This window comes from Panulirus ornatus, chromosome 7, assembly GCF_036320965.1.
Source record: "Panulirus ornatus isolate Po-2019 chromosome 7, ASM3632096v1, whole genome shotgun sequence".
Lineage (NCBI taxonomy): Eukaryota > Metazoa > Arthropoda > Malacostraca > Decapoda > Palinuridae > Panulirus > Panulirus ornatus.
In genome coordinates, this window is record NC_092230.1 from 40,927,801 (window position 1) to 40,948,015 (window position 20,215).

General features: G+C 38.3%; 1 protein-coding gene across 3 annotated transcripts in view; it reads right to left on the reverse strand.

Annotated features, from left to right (window-relative positions):
* Window positions 1-20,215, reverse strand: part of LOC139749556 (disintegrin and metalloproteinase domain-containing protein 12-like) — a 53,136-nt gene that overhangs the window by 30,363 nt on the left and 2,558 nt on the right. Inside the window, exons 1-8 of one of the 3 annotated variants that reach the window (XM_071663565.1) lie at window positions 16,575-16,915; window positions 14,510-14,604; window positions 13,316-14,139; window positions 13,059-13,177; window positions 11,735-11,811; window positions 7,505-7,553; window positions 4,633-4,724; window positions 3,673-3,794 (exon numbers count right to left, since the gene is read on the reverse strand). In XM_071663565.1, coding sequence (XP_071519666.1) covers window positions 3,673-3,794; window positions 4,633-4,724; window positions 7,505-7,553; window positions 11,735-11,811; window positions 13,059-13,177; window positions 13,316-13,742 — 886 coding nt within the window. In that variant the 5' untranslated portion in view covers window positions 13,743-14,139; window positions 14,510-14,604; window positions 16,575-16,915. Of the gene's footprint in view, window positions 1-3,672; window positions 3,795-4,632; window positions 4,725-7,504; window positions 7,554-11,734; window positions 11,812-13,058; window positions 13,178-13,315; window positions 14,140-14,509; window positions 14,605-16,166; window positions 16,477-16,574; window positions 16,916-20,215 lie in introns of those variants that run through there. The other 2 variants (XM_071663566.1, XM_071663564.1) reach the window with 2 other exon arrangements.

The following is a 20,215-nucleotide window of genomic DNA, read 5'->3' on the forward strand; positions in this document are numbered from 1 at the left end:
TAAATGACCCTCTAAACCACCACAGAAGTCACTAAGATCTCGCAAGTCATAAGTTTTTCCAGGTTTTCCATATCAGTCCACCAAACTAAGGACCAGAGAAAGTCCTGGGGAAGTGCTACTCCATGATCTCTGCTTTCTGAAGGATTTTTTTTATTGTATTATCAACCTTTCAGGTCTGCAGTCACACCATGTCACTGCAGAGGGCTGCAAAACTGGACTTCTAAAAAGTTGAAGTTGGTGATATTAATACACCATAGTCAATTGCCGCATTGTGGTCACAGACTTTGTCCCTGGGGAGGATAAGGGCCAGTATGAGTTGTAATGGTGGGGTAGGAAATTAAGTACAACTTGTCCTAAATGATGGTTAAACCTGCTTTCTGAAAGGTGCACAGGCCCTGAAGCACTTGGCTGACACATTCCTCCTTTGAAGATGAAGTCATCAAAAATAGTCTTCCAGGTAAGCCAGATCTACTTCTTCAAGGAATGCCTGGTTTTTTGAAGCATGACCAAAATCACTGGTAATTTGTGGGGCTATGCATAACCATAATGGCATTACCTTAAACTGCCGGGTAAGTGTAATAGTTTTGAGAGTCAAAGACTTCCTCATTCTGGGATACATTAGAAGGTGCCAGTAGGCATCCTTCAAGTCTACGCTGATTATTCAGATGTTAACTGCCAGTCTGGTGGACACTATGAAGTGATCAAAACTTGGGTTTACTTATATGGGTAGATAGAAAAGACAAATCCAGAAATCACTCTTTTCCTGTTCATTCCTTTTTGTACTAGAAAAATTGTATTGGTAAAAAACTGGTCCTTGAGCAGACTCTATGAAATCCTTTGTTATCACCTGAACAGTGTATTTCTATAATAGCAGTCTGAGCTGTCCTAATATTTTTCTTGTTGGTGTGGCTGTGATTTCTAACTCCACCTCAGAGCACATTCTAACATAAGAGAAACTAATGTGTTGGACTTCCAAATGACTTGGAAGATCTGAACTTAATCTCCAACCAGCAAAGAGTGATTTTAAGAACCTGCTAAAAGACCCAGCATTTTGGCCTGTAAAAGGCTGGTTTGAAAAGGCACCTCTGCCTCAAGCTAAGTCGGACTTGATGTATTAAAGCTCTTCTAGTTTCCACACAAAAAACTGTCCACCTCCTACATACAGTTTTAAAGGAATTGTCACATTAACATTTCATTACTACGTCTCTCCTTTGGCCTTAATTACCATCTGCAGACATCTGGGCATGGACCTAGCAAGATTCCTGAAGTATTCTAGGTCCAAGTATTTGGGTCCATCAAGTCTTGATCTCTTAAACAAGGTGAAGTGCTGAAGAAGTGTTGCCTGATCATATGTTCTGATCATCCAGTATGCCTAGAAATCTTATATGTACCCACATTTTCTCGCTTCCAGATGAAAATTCGGGCTTTCTCCTCCTTTCTTAAAGCATAGGTGGAAGAAATACACACCCAGAAGCAAAATTCCCAAAATGAAGTGACAGCTCAGATAGCTTGAGGCACACACATGCAGGTTGCTGGTGCTCACACCATTAGAAATACTATTCTCAGTCACAATAAACAATAATTGTGCAACACCTTTGGAAATATAAGGGGAGGGAGAGAGGCTTTTCATGGACACTATGAGAAAAGTATGAAAGGACCTGTAAAACCTTAAAGAAATATTCCCCATCTGTTTGGGTGCAAAAGATTGATGTACTTCGTATCTCCTTTACTGACTCTTCTTCAAAGAGACAGAGTTAACAAGAATAACCTTCTTCATACTGACAGTTCCAAAACATCTAGCTCTATGTAAAGAAGCACTGGTTCAGCATATGGGTGGTGGATGGTGAAAATAAAATAAGCAAGGGCAGAGTAAATGCCAGTGATTAACAAAAATCTATTAAGTTACTTGATGGTCAAAAAATTGAAAAAGATAAGGTCCTAAGGGTGTAGAATGCTCTTCCTGTACTGTAAAATTAGGTAAAGACAAAGGAGTCAGTTTTATAAGATCAAACTTCAAACTTTGCTTTACAGAACAGATGTACAGTATAGAATCTGCCAGTCTAATTATGTACTTACCCTACAGACCAAGCTATTATGACCACAGGGACCCAAAAGCCTACCATATACTGAAAGGGGCCACATCTTTTGTAACAAACAAAAGAGGATATATTACTAAACTGGATGATGATTTTCAGGTGTTTACTGATGATTTTGTAAGTCTATTCTAACATCATAAATGACAGCTAAAGAGTGGATATGACCAAATGATGTCATTCTTCGTCTGTTCCTGGTGTGTTATGCTTATAAAGGAAACAGCATATAGGTAAGAAAAGAATCAACAAGACCACATCTCTCTTTTTCCCTGTTCTTCTGTTCATCAGTATGAAACACACTTCTTTCCACAAACCAGATTAGAATGACCTTCAAATTCAAATCAGATATCTCACATTATAATTAATGATTAACTGACTGGTTTAAATCGCTAAATAAGTGCTACCTTACCTCACAAATATGAGTGAATTTTGTTATCATTTAACTCAAAAATAATACCCATGTAAATCATGTTTATAAGCATTCAAATTTGCTCAAGTTGTTATAATGTTTAATCAAGTACCAGCTTATCTAACTTCAGTAACTTATGATTACCTTAGAACTTTCTGAAAGGGCCCTGGTGTTACCAATGACCCCTCTTCCATGGGCCCCTGCAGCCTAAGACTGCATTAGAGCCAGTAGCAAGGTGGACTCCTTTAGTGAAATGTTCTTTAATGAGACCATACTCTGTTTCATCAATGGAGCATGATACAGCCTCACCAAAGATGACTTTTTTACTCATGCAAATGAAGTCCACTGATAACACTTAATTGGCTGACATGTATGGGTTCATTAATTACAGAACTCATCTGAAATAATGTCTACATATTTCCTTGCGCTACCTTGCAAACACGGGAGACAGCGACAAAGCAAAATAAATAAATAAATAAATATTTCATATAAAGTTACATCAAAATCTATAACCAGTGTTTTTAGGTATATCAATAGGTAACTGTCTACAAATGGTGGACATTAAACATAGTACCATAATAAAGGTTATGATGATTTCATGTATATCAATAGGTAACTGTTTACAAATGGTGGACATAAAACATGGTACCATAATAAAGGTTAGGATGATTTCATAAGCTAAACTAAAAAAGCTTTCAGTTTTGACAAATGTAACACCACCTCAACCTATATAGTCAAAAGATCTCGTCCCATGATAGTGTATTTCAACAGCCTCTGGCATCACTTTAATTTACAAACCTATGTGATCATTTTAGCAAACGAAATACTGAGAGGAATTCAAGCATAACAATAAAGCAAGCTATCACTCCAGTGTTCAGCAACAGTTTGGAGAGCTTCATTTCTATTTTGAAACTCTTGTATTCAGCATGAAATCCAACTAATGTATTTGGAATCCATCAGTTGTTTCAGCAGTTCAGGTGTATGCATACATCCTAAAGAGTTCTTTCACAAGACAATGGTATGTCAAGGGTTCATACAGCAATTACCGGTAGTAAATATAACCCAATTATCCCCTCAAGTAAATGCTATTTGTGCTAATTTTCATCACAAAATAAATAAATACTGAACATCTCTTATATGGATATAGAATTTTTAATAAGTATCACCCACCACTAGTTCCAAATGAATGCTGCTGGAGCTTGGCAGAGTAGACACGGTGTGGTTCATTTAGTGTAGTGGCATTCTGGGTGGGTTCCACTAATAGTGCCAGTGCCTTGCCCACAATCACACCTCTGTAGAGAAGGATTATCTATGTAACAGTGAATATCCCAATATTCTGTGCATAAAGATAAATTTCTTGAACTTAGACTTAAAATCCATGCATTGTTCAACTAAGAAATGTGACTTCTTTTCCCCTTTATAATCCTTTCTATATTTCAATAAAGGCCTGGCCTTAATGTGGACTTTTGTCCATGACTGAAACCTTAATATAAAAAAAATTTATGGAGAAAGACGTGACAGGGTAGAGTTGTAGGGAAAGAATCAGGCATCAAAACATCCCACCCTTAAGTTGCCAATGGACACATAGAAATCAAGTGATGCAGCAGCTTACCAAGCATTGTGTGGCCTAGCTAGTGGTGGGAACACACAATCAGCCAGCTCTTGCGAGAAAAAACCAAAGTAAGACCTCTAAAAAAAGAGAGTGAACCAACATCACAGCAAAGGGCAAATGGATCAAGTTTTGACGTTAGTCTGGGAAAGTTGATATGTCAGACCATTTTCAACTAAACCCTGTCAAGTAAGTCTGAAGAGCTAGAAACACCCCAGATGTGAGAACTCCATACAAGAACAGATCAACCCCATGGATCCACATTATTTTTGGGGATGAAATGGTGTTCCAACTCCCTATTGAGCAGCAGCTCTCACAAATGCTCATAAGGACATTTGTATGGGTGAGACAGCTAAGCAAAGAGGAATAAATGCTGTTAGCACAAGTAAATCAAGAAAACTCCATGCAAGGTTGAGAGATAGGGTCTCACAAATGTAAAGCTCATCCCTCATAAGCACAATCAGGCAATCACATGTACATGCATTAGAATTTAGAAATTTGAAAACAAAAACAGATCTCACCTGATACCGCCACAGAGAGATACTGCCACCCATGATCCATGTATTCCTCTGATGTTACCCTGGAACTCGCATTCCAGTGGTGGTTTAGCATCCTGCAGATAATAACATTTGAAACAGCTATGTTAAATGAACTAACAATAAAGAAAACTGACAATAGAAGACTTATGTCACCTTCAGCCTAAAGGCCATCTTGGGATCTTTAAATCAAATGGTGTGGTATGCACAGAGTAAACTCACAGATCAATCTCTAAGTAATGCTAATGATGGCAGTGTGCTCTAGGATGTATTTAGCACTGCTGGACTTGGCTTGAGTGCCATGATTGGTGGCTGAACCCAGACCTGACTCTCCCTAGACCCCTTCACAAGGCCAGCCTCTCTTCCTATCAAAGGTTAAGAGCAATATGCAAATGGAGACAACAGAACATAGTTCAATTTGATATCTAAAACATGTGCCATTATGGCAGCCACAGATGTCTAGTGGCCTGGACCATCATTTGCAACCAGATGAGACACAACTTTGCCTTTGTATACATCCTGACAACATATCATTTAATGAGGATTTAATGTAACAAGACAACTCCTGTCTGATATTTGGATAGTACAAATATTTTTATAAAGCTTAAACAAGATGGAACATGAAGAAAATTAACTGACACCAGTATGTTACCGGTTCAACAGATGTAACAATTTCAATGCTGAGGGTAAATATTCAGAATTTTCAGCAAGTCATACAGTAGGAAAAAAATCATGGTGAGGGTGCAACCCAAAAAATAAAAGACCCTTGGATAGTACTGCTGAGACATCTCAGGTAAATGGATTACAAACATTTTTGGTGGTTTACTGAAGACCTAGACATCATATACAGACCACCCCAAAGTACTAACAAATTATAGCACTAAAGGCATCAATAAAAAGGCTTTCAATTTTGCATGGTAAAGAATTGAAGAAGTGTCTTGCAGATTATCATAAAACCTATGAACAGCAGAAAAAAACCTATGTGGTACCTGTCCGTCTAGCAGTTCCAAAGGATATTTTGCAACATGAAATCCCACATCAAAATCTGAAGATTAAAGTATTAGGTTACACACACACACACATATATATATATATATATATATATATATATATATATATATATATATATATATATATACACATATGTATGTGAGGAACTGATGAAGACCTGCTGCATTTGCTCACATCCATTCTCTAGTGGTCATGTGCAATGCACCGAAACCTATCCACAACCAGGCCCCACAGGCCTTCCCATGGTTTCTCCTAGCTGCTTCACATGCCTAGGTTCAGTCCACTGACAGCACGTCAACCCCTTTATACTATATTGCTCCAACTGACTCAATTCCATATACATCTTTCATCTCCTGCACGTTCAGATCCCAACAGCTCAAAATATTTTTCACTTCATCCTTCCATCTCCAGTTTGGTCTTCTTTTCCCCTCCACTTCTGACAAATACAGCGCATTCTCTTTGTCAACTTCTCCTTGCTCATTCTCTCTGTATGTCCAAAGAATTTCAGCACACCCTCTTTAACTCATTTAACTACACTCATCTAATTACCACAACTCTCTCTTATCCTTCAATTACTTACTTGATCAAGCCACCTCACAACACATACTGTCCTTAACATTCCATTTCCAACACATGCACCCTCCTTTGCACATCCTTATCTATAGCTCATGACTCACATCCATACATCATTGTTGTGACTACTATACCTTCAAACATACCAATTTTTACCCTCAAGAAAATGAAGTCTCTTCCCACACATTCCTCAAGACTCCTAGAACCTTCACTCCCTCAAACCCTATGACTCACTCCCACTTCCATGGTTCCATTTGCTGCCACATCCTCACCTAGGTATTGAAAATAATTAACTTCTAAGTTTTCTCCATTCAAACTCACACCCTGATCAACCTATCACTCTGCCCTGCTAAACCTAATAACTTTGCTTTTATTTACATTTGCTCTCATCTTTCTCCAGTCGCATACTCTCCCAAGCACAGACACCTACTTATGCAGTTTCTCACTCAAATCCACTGTGCCCTCAGCAAACAACAACACACTCACTTCCCAGGCACCTCTCACCCCCTACAAACTGCATACCAGTCCCTCTCTCCAAAACCCTTACATTACCCTCCCTCACCACCACACCAATGACCAAATTGAAGAGCTATGGTTACATTACACAACCCTGTTACAGACTCACCTTCCTCTCTTGCACATATTCTTCAACACAAAGCAAACACCTGACCCACATAAAAACTCATCACTACTACTAAAACCTTTTCTCCCACACCAAACATTTGTTAAACCTTCTACAAGGCATCTCTATCAACCCAGTTGTATGCTTTTTCAAGATCCATGAATATCACAAACATATCCTTTTGTTAACCTAAGTATTTCTTACACATTCTTCAAAGCAAACACCTGATCTACACATCCTCTATCACTCCCGAAACCATGCCATTCCACCCCAATCTGATGTGCTGTTTATGCCTTCACCCTCTCAATCACTACTCTCCCATACACCTCATCAGGTACATCTAACTAACTTATACCTTTCTAGTTTCCCTTTGCCTTTAAACAAAGGAACTACACAAGCATTCAACCAATCCTTAGCCACTTATTCATTATCCATCAATGCATGGAAAATCCTTCAAAACTTGCACTTACTTTCTGTTTGCTGAATGGCTGATACACCTCCGTTAAAAAGACAATGGCATACTGATTTATTCTTACAAGTAAATGTATAATGCACATCACAGATCAGTGCTATTTACAACAATGCACAGGTACATACTGCAGCAAAATGTATATGTAATGTTAGAGTACAAAAGCATGGCAGATAACTCACCCTGATAGTCCCTAATACTGGTTCTTTGTAGGTAGCACCCAGAAGGTCCCTGTGAGAGGAAAATAATTATCCACTGATTGATCTATCTATTGGATTACCAATGCAACACTACTATTACAACCCTTTACTACAACATGTCACTATCAAAACTCCACCACTACTCATCTCTACCACTCACTATCACTGCTCTTTATCACTATCAACTATTACCAATATTTTACCACTAACAATCACTGCCATTACTATTTACCAATACTATTACTAGTCAGTATCCCTACCCTTTACAATTACCAGTCAGTAATACTATCTACCACCACAAGAGAAGACCACTTACCCCCATTGTCACTACCCTTCACCATTACCATTACTACTCCTACCCTTTCCCTAAATACTTCATCACCAATGTCCTCCAATAATACTAGTAAATCCCATAACTTTCAACATTACCAGTTACTACCATTAACAGTCACAGCCACTACTACTATCCATTACTGCAAATATTCTTAGCCAACAAGAACTTCTATTACCCCACTATCAAAACCTGTCATTACACTACCTTAACCCACTATTTGTTATCACTACCGTAGCACTATCAGTGCTACAGAAGTACCATTCACCATCAACTTAACTATTACTAATCCTTGCCACTCCACTTTGTCATACCCAGTCAATGTCACTACCATCATTGTACTCCCCACCATTACCAATAATTTGTAACACTATCCATCACAATCAACACTCTTCACTAATATTGCTTGCCATAAATCGCAATGTTGGTTCCCTTTCCCTCCTTCTATGGGTATCACTTTGGCATTTGCCCCTGAGAGCTGGCTGCTTGTATGCCCCCACCACTCTATTACATGCAATACTTGGCAAACTGCTGTGTCACATGATTACTGTGTGGCTGTTGGTAACTCAAGGGTGGGCTGTTTAGATAACTGTTTCTTTCCCTACACCTCGAAGCTCTGGAACTCTATACCCCCTTAAGTCTTTCCCAATAGCTATAACCAGGCACATTTTAAAAGACAAATTTTTCACTTCCTCCAAAATTCGTAAATACTTTCTCTAGTCTCTTCATTTTCCCTTTCATTAACCTCTTATATTTCAACTAAGGCCTAGCACTGATGTGGATTTCTGTCCATGGCTGGACCCTAAAAAAAAAAATCCTAGACACTTATCCATGACAACAACAACCCCTTACTCCCCATACAATATTAGCTTCACGTATATCTACTTGTCACAGTCATAAAGACTTCATTAGGGTGAGATGTTCTTCAATGAGACTGTACTTTTTTTCATCAGCAGGCATGATACAGCCTCACTGAAGGTAACTTTTCATTCATGGTGCAACCACAGGCCAGTAGAGTCTGGTAACACCCTTTCATCAAAATCACCCTGAATTAAAATCAACTAAAACTATCATCTAATATCAGTACCATTTACTGCTGTCCATCACAACCATTAACCCCACCAAAATCCTTAACTAAAACAACTATTCACCCAATTCCTTAACAAATGCCCTCCACAAGTAACACTATGACTAATGTTTACCCAAATTACTTGGTAATAATCGTTATCACTGCCATTTACCACTACACCTCACAACTATTTTTCACTGCAATTGTCTTTAAACATTATTTTTCATGGCAATCATTATTCATCAATACTCTCTGCCACAACCTCCAACACAACCATTCCTTGCAATCTGCTCTTCAAAGGTTTTTATTTTTCTTTTTAATTGGAATCATCCTCACATTATGATTAGCTGACATTGGTCTCCTTCACCACTTTCAATCAACACATCACAATTTTCATGAACACTACTATCCAATCTATACCCTATTGTTCTTCACTACTACCTGCAAGGGTTTCTATAAAGCAAATCCCTAACACGCAAAGACATTAAGGATATCTGCTTTGAACGTTTTTACATTATTTAATGCTTAACCATCTGTACACACCCAACAAACTACCACTACAACACACCCTGCAAACCATGATAAGTAATTCATCTATCCAGCAATGAAGTGCACACAGTCTCAGCATAAATGCACACATCCTCAACTTAAATCCAGTGTGCTAAATTAAACAGATGTTCCCACAGCATTACAAGTATCTCTTAATTTTTGCTTTTCATAACTAATACCCTAAAGCTTAAAGACGAGCTTTTAATCTCTCTTCAAACCACTCATCTTTCAAATGCAATACCCATTCATTCCTTTGCATGGCCATCTGTATCATACAACACATCTGATCTAACACACCTCATCTCACTTTAGCCCTGTGTTCTGCTTCCCCCTAACTTAGTCATGTACATACCAAACACATCTAATTCACCCTTCCTGAGTATATCAACAATGATGTCCCATCATATCAATATTTCCTATCACATTCCATTCAGCAATATGCTATAAAAAGAAAGATCCTGCCATAGGCACTTACAGACACACTGCAAACATCCAAAGCTAATTACATCTTTTGTGGGAACTACTTTCACAAAACTTTATAACCTTCAAGTCAACAGTCCCTAGCCCCAACCTTTATATTAATAACCTTGAAGTCAATGGTACATGGTATAATTCTTAAGATTGAAATAACAATCACCAATTCTGAACTTTCTAAGAAAAAACCATATTCATATTAAGATTTCTTTGGAGTTTCTTCATACACTGGTACAAAAGGGTATATACCAGATGACAGTTACCTCATCAGATGGAACAGGGAAAATATTATCAAAAACAAGATAAAGGAACACGAGCTTACTTGAAAGAACACAACTTCACTGGGTAAAGTGGACAATAAAAGTCAACTACTGGAATGAAACAGAATTACCATTAACTGTGAGATGCAACTAAATACATTTACAAAATTAAATGAAACAAAAAAGTAACCTAGTAGGATTAAATGAGGAATTGTTATAAAGTGGAATAAAACAAAGGCAAATATATAAAGGAGACTGCTTAAATAACTTCAAGAGATAGCACAACAAGAGCAGCTTTTTGATGGGATGAAAACAGGAAAACAGTAAGCTAATGATATAAGTTAATGTTACTTGTGTATGGGAACAAGGAACAGTTGCCTGAAGGGATGTAACAAGGAACAATTAAATAATGAGATGGAATAAGAAACAAATACCTTCTGAAATGGAGCTATGTAATATCACATGATGGATTTGATAAGAATGAGTTACCTTAGTAGGCTTAAATAGGAATAACTACAGATGAGCAAGGAAATGTCAATTAGTAAGACAAGAGTAATAAAAGGCCAGGGATGACACAAGAAAGAATTACCCAGTAATATGAAACATGGAACAGTTACCTAAGAGAATAGAACAAGGCAATGCTATATGTGGAATGTAATAAGGAACATTTACCTGGGAGGAGGAAACATGTGTAATATGTAAGATGATACAGGATTAATTAATTAATCATAATCATTTAAATGAAACAAAGAAAATCTACATGCTGGGATGAAGAAGGAACACTTATTCAGAAAGATGGAATAAGAAAAGCAGTTCTTAAGGGATGACAAAGCAGTTAGTTAGTAAGTTAGAGCATTCAACGATTACTAATAAACTGGCAAAAAGGATCTGAGGTGGTTGTCTTCTGGGATGAAACACTGAACAAATTCTACCTACACAGCAGGATGGAAAAAGGAAGTTCCCCAGGTGGGATAAAACAGAGAACAATTACCTGGTGGGACAGAACATGAAAAAGTTACCTGGTGGGGCAGGACAAGGACCAGTTCCTTTGTGAGATGAAATAAGGAACAGGAGCAGTTATCTGGTGGGAAGAAACAAGGAAGAGTTACCTGATGGGATGAAAATAGGGATAATGGTCTGGTTGGACAGAGTAGGAAAAGTCTAATGGTAAGGTGAAATAGAAAAAAAAAATCAGAATAATTACATGATGGAAGAGAGGAGGGAATAATTCTGATGGGTTAGAAAAGAGAACTGTTAGCTACCTCATGGGACGATACAAAGGAAAGCTGTCTTACGGCATGGATATGTGAATAATTAACTACCCTGGGTAATGGACCAAGGAACTGTTATCTGGTGAGAAGGAACATGGAACTGTTACCAAGTGAGATGGAATAAGAGCAGTTCCTTGGTAACATGGAAAAATAAAGATAAAAACATTACCTGTTGGAATGAAACAAGAACAGGTGCCTAGTCAGATGAAGAAATGAACAATCACTATGCATGACAGAGCAAGGAATTGGAGTAGTTACCTGGTGGGATGAAGGTCAAGTATCAGGTGATGCCCCTCCACTCGGAACTCAAGGGTTAAATTAACCTTTTCAGCAGCCTAAGGCAGAGAAGTTTTTTCTATCAGGAAGTATCATCATGGGCATGGGCTAAAAACTACTATAGTTATTTTGGATTATCAAATTCTAATCAAGTCCTTACTACTGATCTATGTCTTAAATCTTAACTGTTTATGAGTATGAGAACATGTTTACTAATGAAGTGCCATGCTCTGAACTTTCTTCATAATAAATACATTAAGAGTAGATGCTTCAGATCATATAATAACTGAATGAATACCAAATTCAGATTTAAAAAGAATCTTGTAGATATTTGAAAATGCTTTATATACATTACTAGTGAGTCCTACATTTACTATGCATCTTCTGGCACCTATGTGTGTTACTTAATAAGATAAACAAATGATGTGTTGCATTCCAGCCTATTTTTCAACACTATCCTGCTATAAAATATGTATATGTACATAATATGAGTATTAGTGTATATGATATCATAAAGCAATCATTTAAAAACAATAACATGTAAAAAAAACATGAGAATGACTAAAACTAATATCACAAATAAAATTGTTTGTAAAGATTTATAATGGTAACCACTAGCCACGGCATCCTAAATTCACCTTGTGGATGTTGCCTGGGCCCCCATAAGGGACCCCAAAGTGTTAAGTTGAAGGTTAAGTCCTAAGTTAAACCTTTTTATGAGAAGCAAAATTCAGGCAAAATTCAGACACATGTTACAGGTCTTCTGGCTTTCAGTTCTTTAAATACTTGGAAACTGTAAAATAAAAATTAATGAGTATCTGAATCAGAATTTTTTGAGATCAAAGTTGAAGTTCAAAGTGTGACTCCTGATAAAACTATGGAAATAGTGAACCCTAAAGTATGTTACAAAAAAGGTGAGAAAAAAAAATGAGATGCAGGAAAATAAGAAAATGGATAACCTACCAAAAACTGACCATAGTTATAACACAATTCAGATGCATAGCTAATTAAATTGTCAAAACAATTGCAGAAGCACAAAGATAGGATGCAATGAATTGTGGCCAGACTCTGACATTCATTCATAGTTCAGTAGGATTGCTAACGTTCTAAAATTTTCATTCATCAAAATTTTTGAGGCAGAGATTCTAATGGTCAATTCCAGCTCACAAACTTGCCATATGCTGTTTACTGTTCCTGAGTGATCTCCATAAGATGATATCAAGCATAAAAAAATCTATGGACTTAAAAATGTGAGACAGTGTGTCTATCATTTTCCAGTCAGCAATGAAAGAGAAGGTGCACCTACTGAGTACTGATGCAAAAGATGAAGGTCTCCAATGGGCGGGCTTGTGAGAGGCAATCCGGGTGGACGAGTGACGATGGGGATGGTTGTTACATCAAGAGTTTCTGCTGCCCAGTACCATCCTAAATAGTTAACAATTTATGAGCAATTCATGAGCTAAAGGTGTATACATTTCTTCAAATACAGCAAGTCATCAAGTTCCATGGAAACCTTCATAACACATGTAGACTTAAGCATTATGTTGACAATGATCTTCATACCTGATGTCTGTGATCCTTGTGGCTTTGCATTTTTAGCATCTGGTTCTGATCTCTCCACTGTGCTCTCCTTCATCTTCTTTTCTGTACCTTTTGTCTCTACAGCTTCCTTTTCCTTCTTCCCATCTTCTGCATGGTCCCTCATTCTGTCTTTAATCTCCATCCCATCTTCATTCTTAAAATCTTTCCCTAATATAAGGTTCACCTTTTTTTCCTTCCATTCCTTCTCACATTTCCCTCCAGAATTTCTCTCTGGATATTGCTGGCTAACATCCACTTGTAGCTCTTGATTGCTTTCCATAATATCGTGTGCAACATTTTCTATGAAAAGGTCAGACCCTCCACCTCCAGTAGAAACTACAAAGGGCTCTACAGCGAGCAAAGACGTCACTTGAAGACTAAAGCAAAGAAGTGTGACAGTTGATAACATCCTGGCTGATGCTCCTGTGAGTGTTGTGATTATTTGCTGCTACAGTATTGTGGCAAATGTTGCTTGAGAAGCTTACCCAGTAAAATACAGTTTCCTCTTTATGATTATCATGATTTAAAATATTTACTTTCAATTATTCAAATATACAAATGAAATGTTTCCATTACATATGTGTCTTTTCAATGACATCTTTTCAACTTTACACATGGTTTTTCAATGCTTTGGTAAAATCAGCTGGCTGAAAGAAGGTGCACACTTCACCAGGTAAAAGTTCTAGGTAATTCATACTGGGGTTCTGCTGTGGTCCATAATGTGAATCAACTTAAGACAGAACAGTACCAAGAAAGCTTACTGTGTAAACTTTATGATCATCTGTCCCTCAGAGAATCTAAGAAACCTGTGTAAGAAACAGATTAATAAGTTTGGGAAGAGTTCAGTTCAACGCAGTTATAAGAAAACTAGTTACAAAATTTGTTTAAGGATGACATAGTATCAAAAAGCATTGCTCTTAAGTACCCGCACGTTTGTATATTAATGTGGTTTCTAACCTAAAGAATTCATTTAAAAAAAAAAGGGAAACTTTTTGAAATAAAATCTCTTAACAAAAGTGATTAGTTTTATAATAAATTCGTAGCTACTGGCCAAAGGAAACCACCAGTAAATTATTTGTCTGAACAACTTAATGATGTTTTTATACTTTAATAACAAACAAAACTTCCTGCATTCATATAAAAGATTATCATACTAGAGGCCCACTAATAACTCACCTCCATTCATGCAGCTGGCGACTAAGTTACATTATATCATTTTCCGCTCAGAGTAGCTGGGGTGCACACAGCTGTAATTCCTGAATCACTTGACCCTGTAGTGAATTGAAATGTATAGCCATTAATGCTTGTGGTGGCATCCTATGTATTGGCACCAGATGCAAGAGCCTAAATTCTTTCCCATACATGTCAGTCTGTGCAAAAATGTCAAGGACAGCTGTCTGAGACTTGAATTCTCTCATTACGTAATAATCTATGAAGCTCCGAAATTCTTAGGAAATAATAGATATCAGCAATGAAATACAACAGTAACCACACTGTTTGTGACAAAATCACTCCAGAAATTCCATGCATCTCTACGTATGCCTGATGGCATAAATCAAAGGGTGCTTTCCTCACATAAGTGATTTCTAACCAGGTTGAGTTGTTTTGCATTTTATCTGGAAAACTGTTTTAATTCTTATAACATACTGATTTTTGGCCAGTCCTGAATTAACCCTTATAGAACTGAACCCAGAAATTCAGGGAGGGCCCCTAAGACCAGGGTTTCCAAAAGAATACTTTACTCTAATCAATTAACAAGAAATATTACGAGAAATTAGAGAAAAAAGGAAAAATCTGGTAAAATTTCCACATTCCATGCTGTACAAACATTCAAATCTGGCACGTCCCACTAGCTCAGCTCATGAAGAACAATATGACATTTGCTGACCCATGGTGGTACTTCTTGGCCTAGCCTCCCCTTACTCCAATGGATGAATGAGGAACATAATACTTTTTGTAATCGCTAACAGTTCAACATCTATTCAGTCATTAAAAACCTTAATCAGCGATCCAGGGGCTTTTGCTAACTGGCCATTAAAATGGGGGGCATACACTAAGGCTTCACTCCCTCCCCCACCTCCCAATGGGTAACAAATACTGTCACCTTCTTCCCGGGGGCTAACAACTGTAACCTTCCCGGGGGTTAACAACTGTAACCTTCTTCCCGGGGGAGGGGTAACATTAGTTGCTGTTGACAAAAGGTATCTCATATCACAGCGTAAAAAGGCAACCTGTACAAGAGTAACTAGGGTCTCCACAGGGTAAGACACAGTGCTATACAGTTAAATGTAATTCATAGATTTTTTGCCCCCAGTGCTAAGTACAGGTGGCTGTGACGTAAAACGTCTCACGTGCTGATAAAACATCTTTTAATTGGAACTGAGGGCAGGAAGAGACAATATGTATGGATATGGTGTTCAAACCATAAAATGATTATGAACTAGTATGGTTAGGGTCCTCTATAGCTTAGAGCACAAACAAGTAAAACAAAAATATGGATACATAATTAGTCCTTCTGAAATTTTGCCCTTATAGTGTAAATTCGTTAAAAGATGCCCTCAGGTGAAGACATCACAAAGATGGTATTAAATGAAGAGGAACAATGGGATTGGGAGACTGAAGACTTCAAAGCAAAGTACAGGAAGATGTAAATATGTCCTTTGGCCATTTCAAATGTGACAAACTGTTAACTGAAATAATGATTAGGAAGTCTTCAGCAGAATAACCCTGTCCATACACCATGTAAGGAGAGGTTAGATCAGGTTATCAGGTCACATAATTAGTGCCCATCTGCTCTCCAGGGGGATTAATGAAAGCCCCGCCTCATTGATACCTGTTGTGCTTTGAAGTACTTCAACACTTGTATCTTCCCCACTCTGTCTGAGGATGTAGTAAACGAAAGTACTCCCCGTTTCTTATTTTCTCTCTCCCAGTGGTAACTGTGCATACATCTCTTCAGGGTGAAGTGAAGGCTCTGCAGTACTGGATAGGATTGTAGAGGTAGGTGTCCCTGACAGGATGCGAGATGAAGTGTGTGGTATGATGGACAGAAGGCTTAAAAAAAGGGCAATACATGACTGTTGTGAAACGATAAAAAAATATGAGTGGTTGAAAGACATGAAAAAGGCCGTAGCGCGACAGCTGACAATAAAACAGAAAGTTAAGGCACCATACAAATAAGGGGAAACAATTATTGCCGTAATGATAACGGTATCAATGGCCATCTAGGTAGGACACCTACTCAAGGAAAAGCCTGTTCAACCCCAGTTACTTGAGATGTGGTGATGATTACAACTAGTTCAAGACAACGCATAGGATTAATGTGGTCTAGTCTCTCACGGGGGAGAAACTACATTTTGGACTGTTTTCCCCCGCATGGTGGAACATCGGGAAGGTGAACACAGCTTCACAATGTGACTCTAAGGCCAGGTACACAACAGAAGGACAAATGCCGGTGAACTTGGTACCGACAATGAACACTTCAGGGAGCGAGTTATAGCCATGGGGAAGGGTCGCTATCTTGATTGAATATGACTGGAAATGCATAAAGGATTTCGGTGTGTTGAAAGGCCAGGGACTGCGATTCCCAGGCAATGGTCTTTTGAAATTAACTATTTTTACACTTAGCCCCACATACTCTTTTTTGGAGAGCGATGTTATACGTCTTAATCTAATAAGCCTTGCCTGACCTACCCTACTCTTGGAAATGAGATTTCCAAGCCGAGGGCTTCTATAAAAATAGATCTATCGATTGCATATAAAAAGAAATTTCGTAACTTCTAAAAGCACGGCGTATGCTGTAAAAATATCAAATAAAGTAATATAATTACTTAGTAACTTTGAGGCAACCGTGGAACGACAGACTCTAACAACAGAAAATCAAGGCAATAATTGTCTACCAACGATCTGTTTGACTTTAAGAACAGCTACCAAAATAAAGCGAATTTCATGTTCTTTTGTTAGCTAAGGTAATACCACAGCATAACATCACATACTGACGATAATATATTTCATAGCACAACAGTCAGTGGCAAACGATGTAGTCAATAAACGAAATAATTTCATATTCTGAAATCCTCAGAAAGATTACACGCGTACCTAGACGTTAATTTACGAAAATGAAAAAAAATGATATTCACAATTCCGTACAATATTGCACCTTCCATTCTTACGTAATGTTTGTGCTATAGTACCACAAGTTCTGTGTAGTTATATTCCCTAACCCAAAGGTTCTGAAACTGAGTTGGCATCTTAATGATAGGGTCGAGGAGTGACTCAGACCACTTACGCGGGAATCTTCGTAATAAGACCACTTATTTGCACCTGCTGAGGAAAGCGTAAATAGCAGTTATCCCTCATTCACCTTGGATAAAGAGGGATGGGTATGTAAATATACCGAAGCGGACGTGACCAATGGTGTGTGTACTCTGAGAATCTAAAACGCCAGGAGGGGAATCAGTTCTATAAAAAGAAGAAAATAAAGTACTTATATAAGATGTGCCTGGATGATCATTTTATCTGGTAACCGGCTGCAAGCATAGAGATATGGTGAAAAGGTGTTTGTACCGTGTGAGTGTGATCCGTGTTTGTCTGGGGAGTGTGGTTTCTGTTGGGTGTATATCCGAAGAAAATGGAAGACCTGGCAGGTGAGGCTTATTTAAGTGAAGCGAATGAAATACTGGTTAAGGATGTTGGGGGATTATTTTTTTTTTCTTCCCAAAGCTGGTGCCAGTTAGTGCTCTGAGAGCATTTAGCTTGTTTGTTGTTTTCGTGTTGTACTGGTGTGGGGAAGTGAATGTTGTGTGCGTCATACGCGACGCCTAAAATGATGTTTTTTGTTCAAAGGGAGTGAGTGGCTGTCCATGACTGGAGGCTGCGAGTTGGATTCATGTCTGTCTTGCAGTTAAAAGGACGACATAAGAATTCTGTAGAGATCCGGACACAAGAAAGGACCTTTACACTGAGCTGTCCCTGATGTGGTGGGAGGTCGTGCACGAAGAGATTAAAGAAGGTTGCTTATGCATCCAGCCATGAGAAGGAAAATGAAGAGAAGCGAGTGTTTTGGAAGCAGCTGAGCGAGTGTGTCAGCAGTTTGGATGTAGGAGACCGGGTATTAGTGATCGATGATTTTAAATACCTAGTATACAATGCGACAGTTGAGGGTACACTCTGGATGACGTAGGGTATTCAATATGGTGACTGGAAATGGTAAACAGCTTGTGAAGTTGCGGGCTCGAAGAAAAAAAAAGCCTGCTGACTGGGAATACTTAGTTTAAAAAGAACATACACAAGTGTATGTGGGTGAGTGGGAAAGATATGGTATGCGGGCATTATTGGATTACATGCTGATAAACAGGCGAGCAAAAGAGACTCTTGGACAGGTTAAGAGGAAGGTGCAAGAGGTAGGAAAAATGGCAAATGAGAGCTAGGGTGAGGGAGAGAGAATCGGTAATTTCAATGAGAACAGGAAAGTCTTTTGGAAGGTTTTTAAATACTGTGAGGAAAATGAACAAATGGGAACATCGGTGTAGCGGGCAAATGGAGAAGTTGCCGGCAACAGGCGGTGTGGGGTGAAGAAGAAATGGCGCGAGTATTTTGAAGGACTTTTGAATGTGCCTGATGATATGGATGCAGATGTGAGGTAGTGGGGGGTGGGGGGTTGTGTGCGAAGGGAGTGACTGAGAGTGGTACGGTGAAATGGGAAGAGTTGGTGAAAACCATGCGTAAGATGAAGTGTGGCAAGGCGGCCTAGAGTGGATGGTATTGCAGTTGAATTTCTTGCCCAAAGTGAGTTACTATGTTGTTGACAGCTTGGAAAGAGAAGCAGTGCAGTCTACTGTGTGTGTGTGTGTGTGTGTGTGTGTGTGTGTGTGATTACACTGTTACAAGAAAAGAGTTTTACACGTGTGTTTACCCTGTCTCTTAAAAAATTTGTATCATGCCTTTACTTACATGTATGTATGGATGTTCGTACGTATGTATGTATGTACGTATACCCGTGTGTGTGTGTGTGTGTGTGTGTGTGTGTGTGTAGTCATACACCACTAGTGCAATTGTAGATAAATGCGCAAATAATATACTGTATATACCTAAAATCAACGTTGTCCACCACCAGGAACTTTTACATGATCAAATTACTAAAGTTGTGGGGTTGGAGCGTTGAACGCTTACAATTGCTGATGGAATTATCCTTAATCTCCTTGACTCCTGTAATGGCGGCCGGCCACACAGTGTAGGCAGGCTGGAACACTCCGCAGGATATAGACAAAGGAGGGGCGCGAATTACGAGCTCATCATAATAATGATAAGTGAACTCAAGTTTGTATGAACATATTATTTTTCTCATGTATATTAAACATTGAGAATCTCCATATCCTATAGCTGTTGCTCCTTGTGATCAATTCAGCATCTGCATTTAAAAAGAGATTTTAGCGCTCGGGTTGTTTGGGTGTTGAGCAATATTACTAATATTGCTAAAAATTCTCGTCCGATTAAATACAGATGTTGTTAAGACTTTAAAAGTTTTATCATGAGACTTCAACCACCATTTTAGAGTAGATATGAAATCATATCTGAAATACGATAGAGTATTATAATCAATCAATGAAAAGAAATATGAGTTTAGTATCATGAGAATATTTCGGGATCAACACATGCCATTGATTTAGGAAGGTGATAATACTAGAAATCATTGTTTCAATGGTCAATAATGAAGCACAATTTACTAGGACGTATTTACCGTTGTTAAAATAAAAACAAAATCAAACGACTGACATCATCGGAGATGGAGGCTTATTTTCCCCCTTTCAAGAGAGCATACACAAATAAAATAAAGGGGTTTTACAAATATAGTAAGGGGGGGAATTGCCCCTTCCTTTCTGT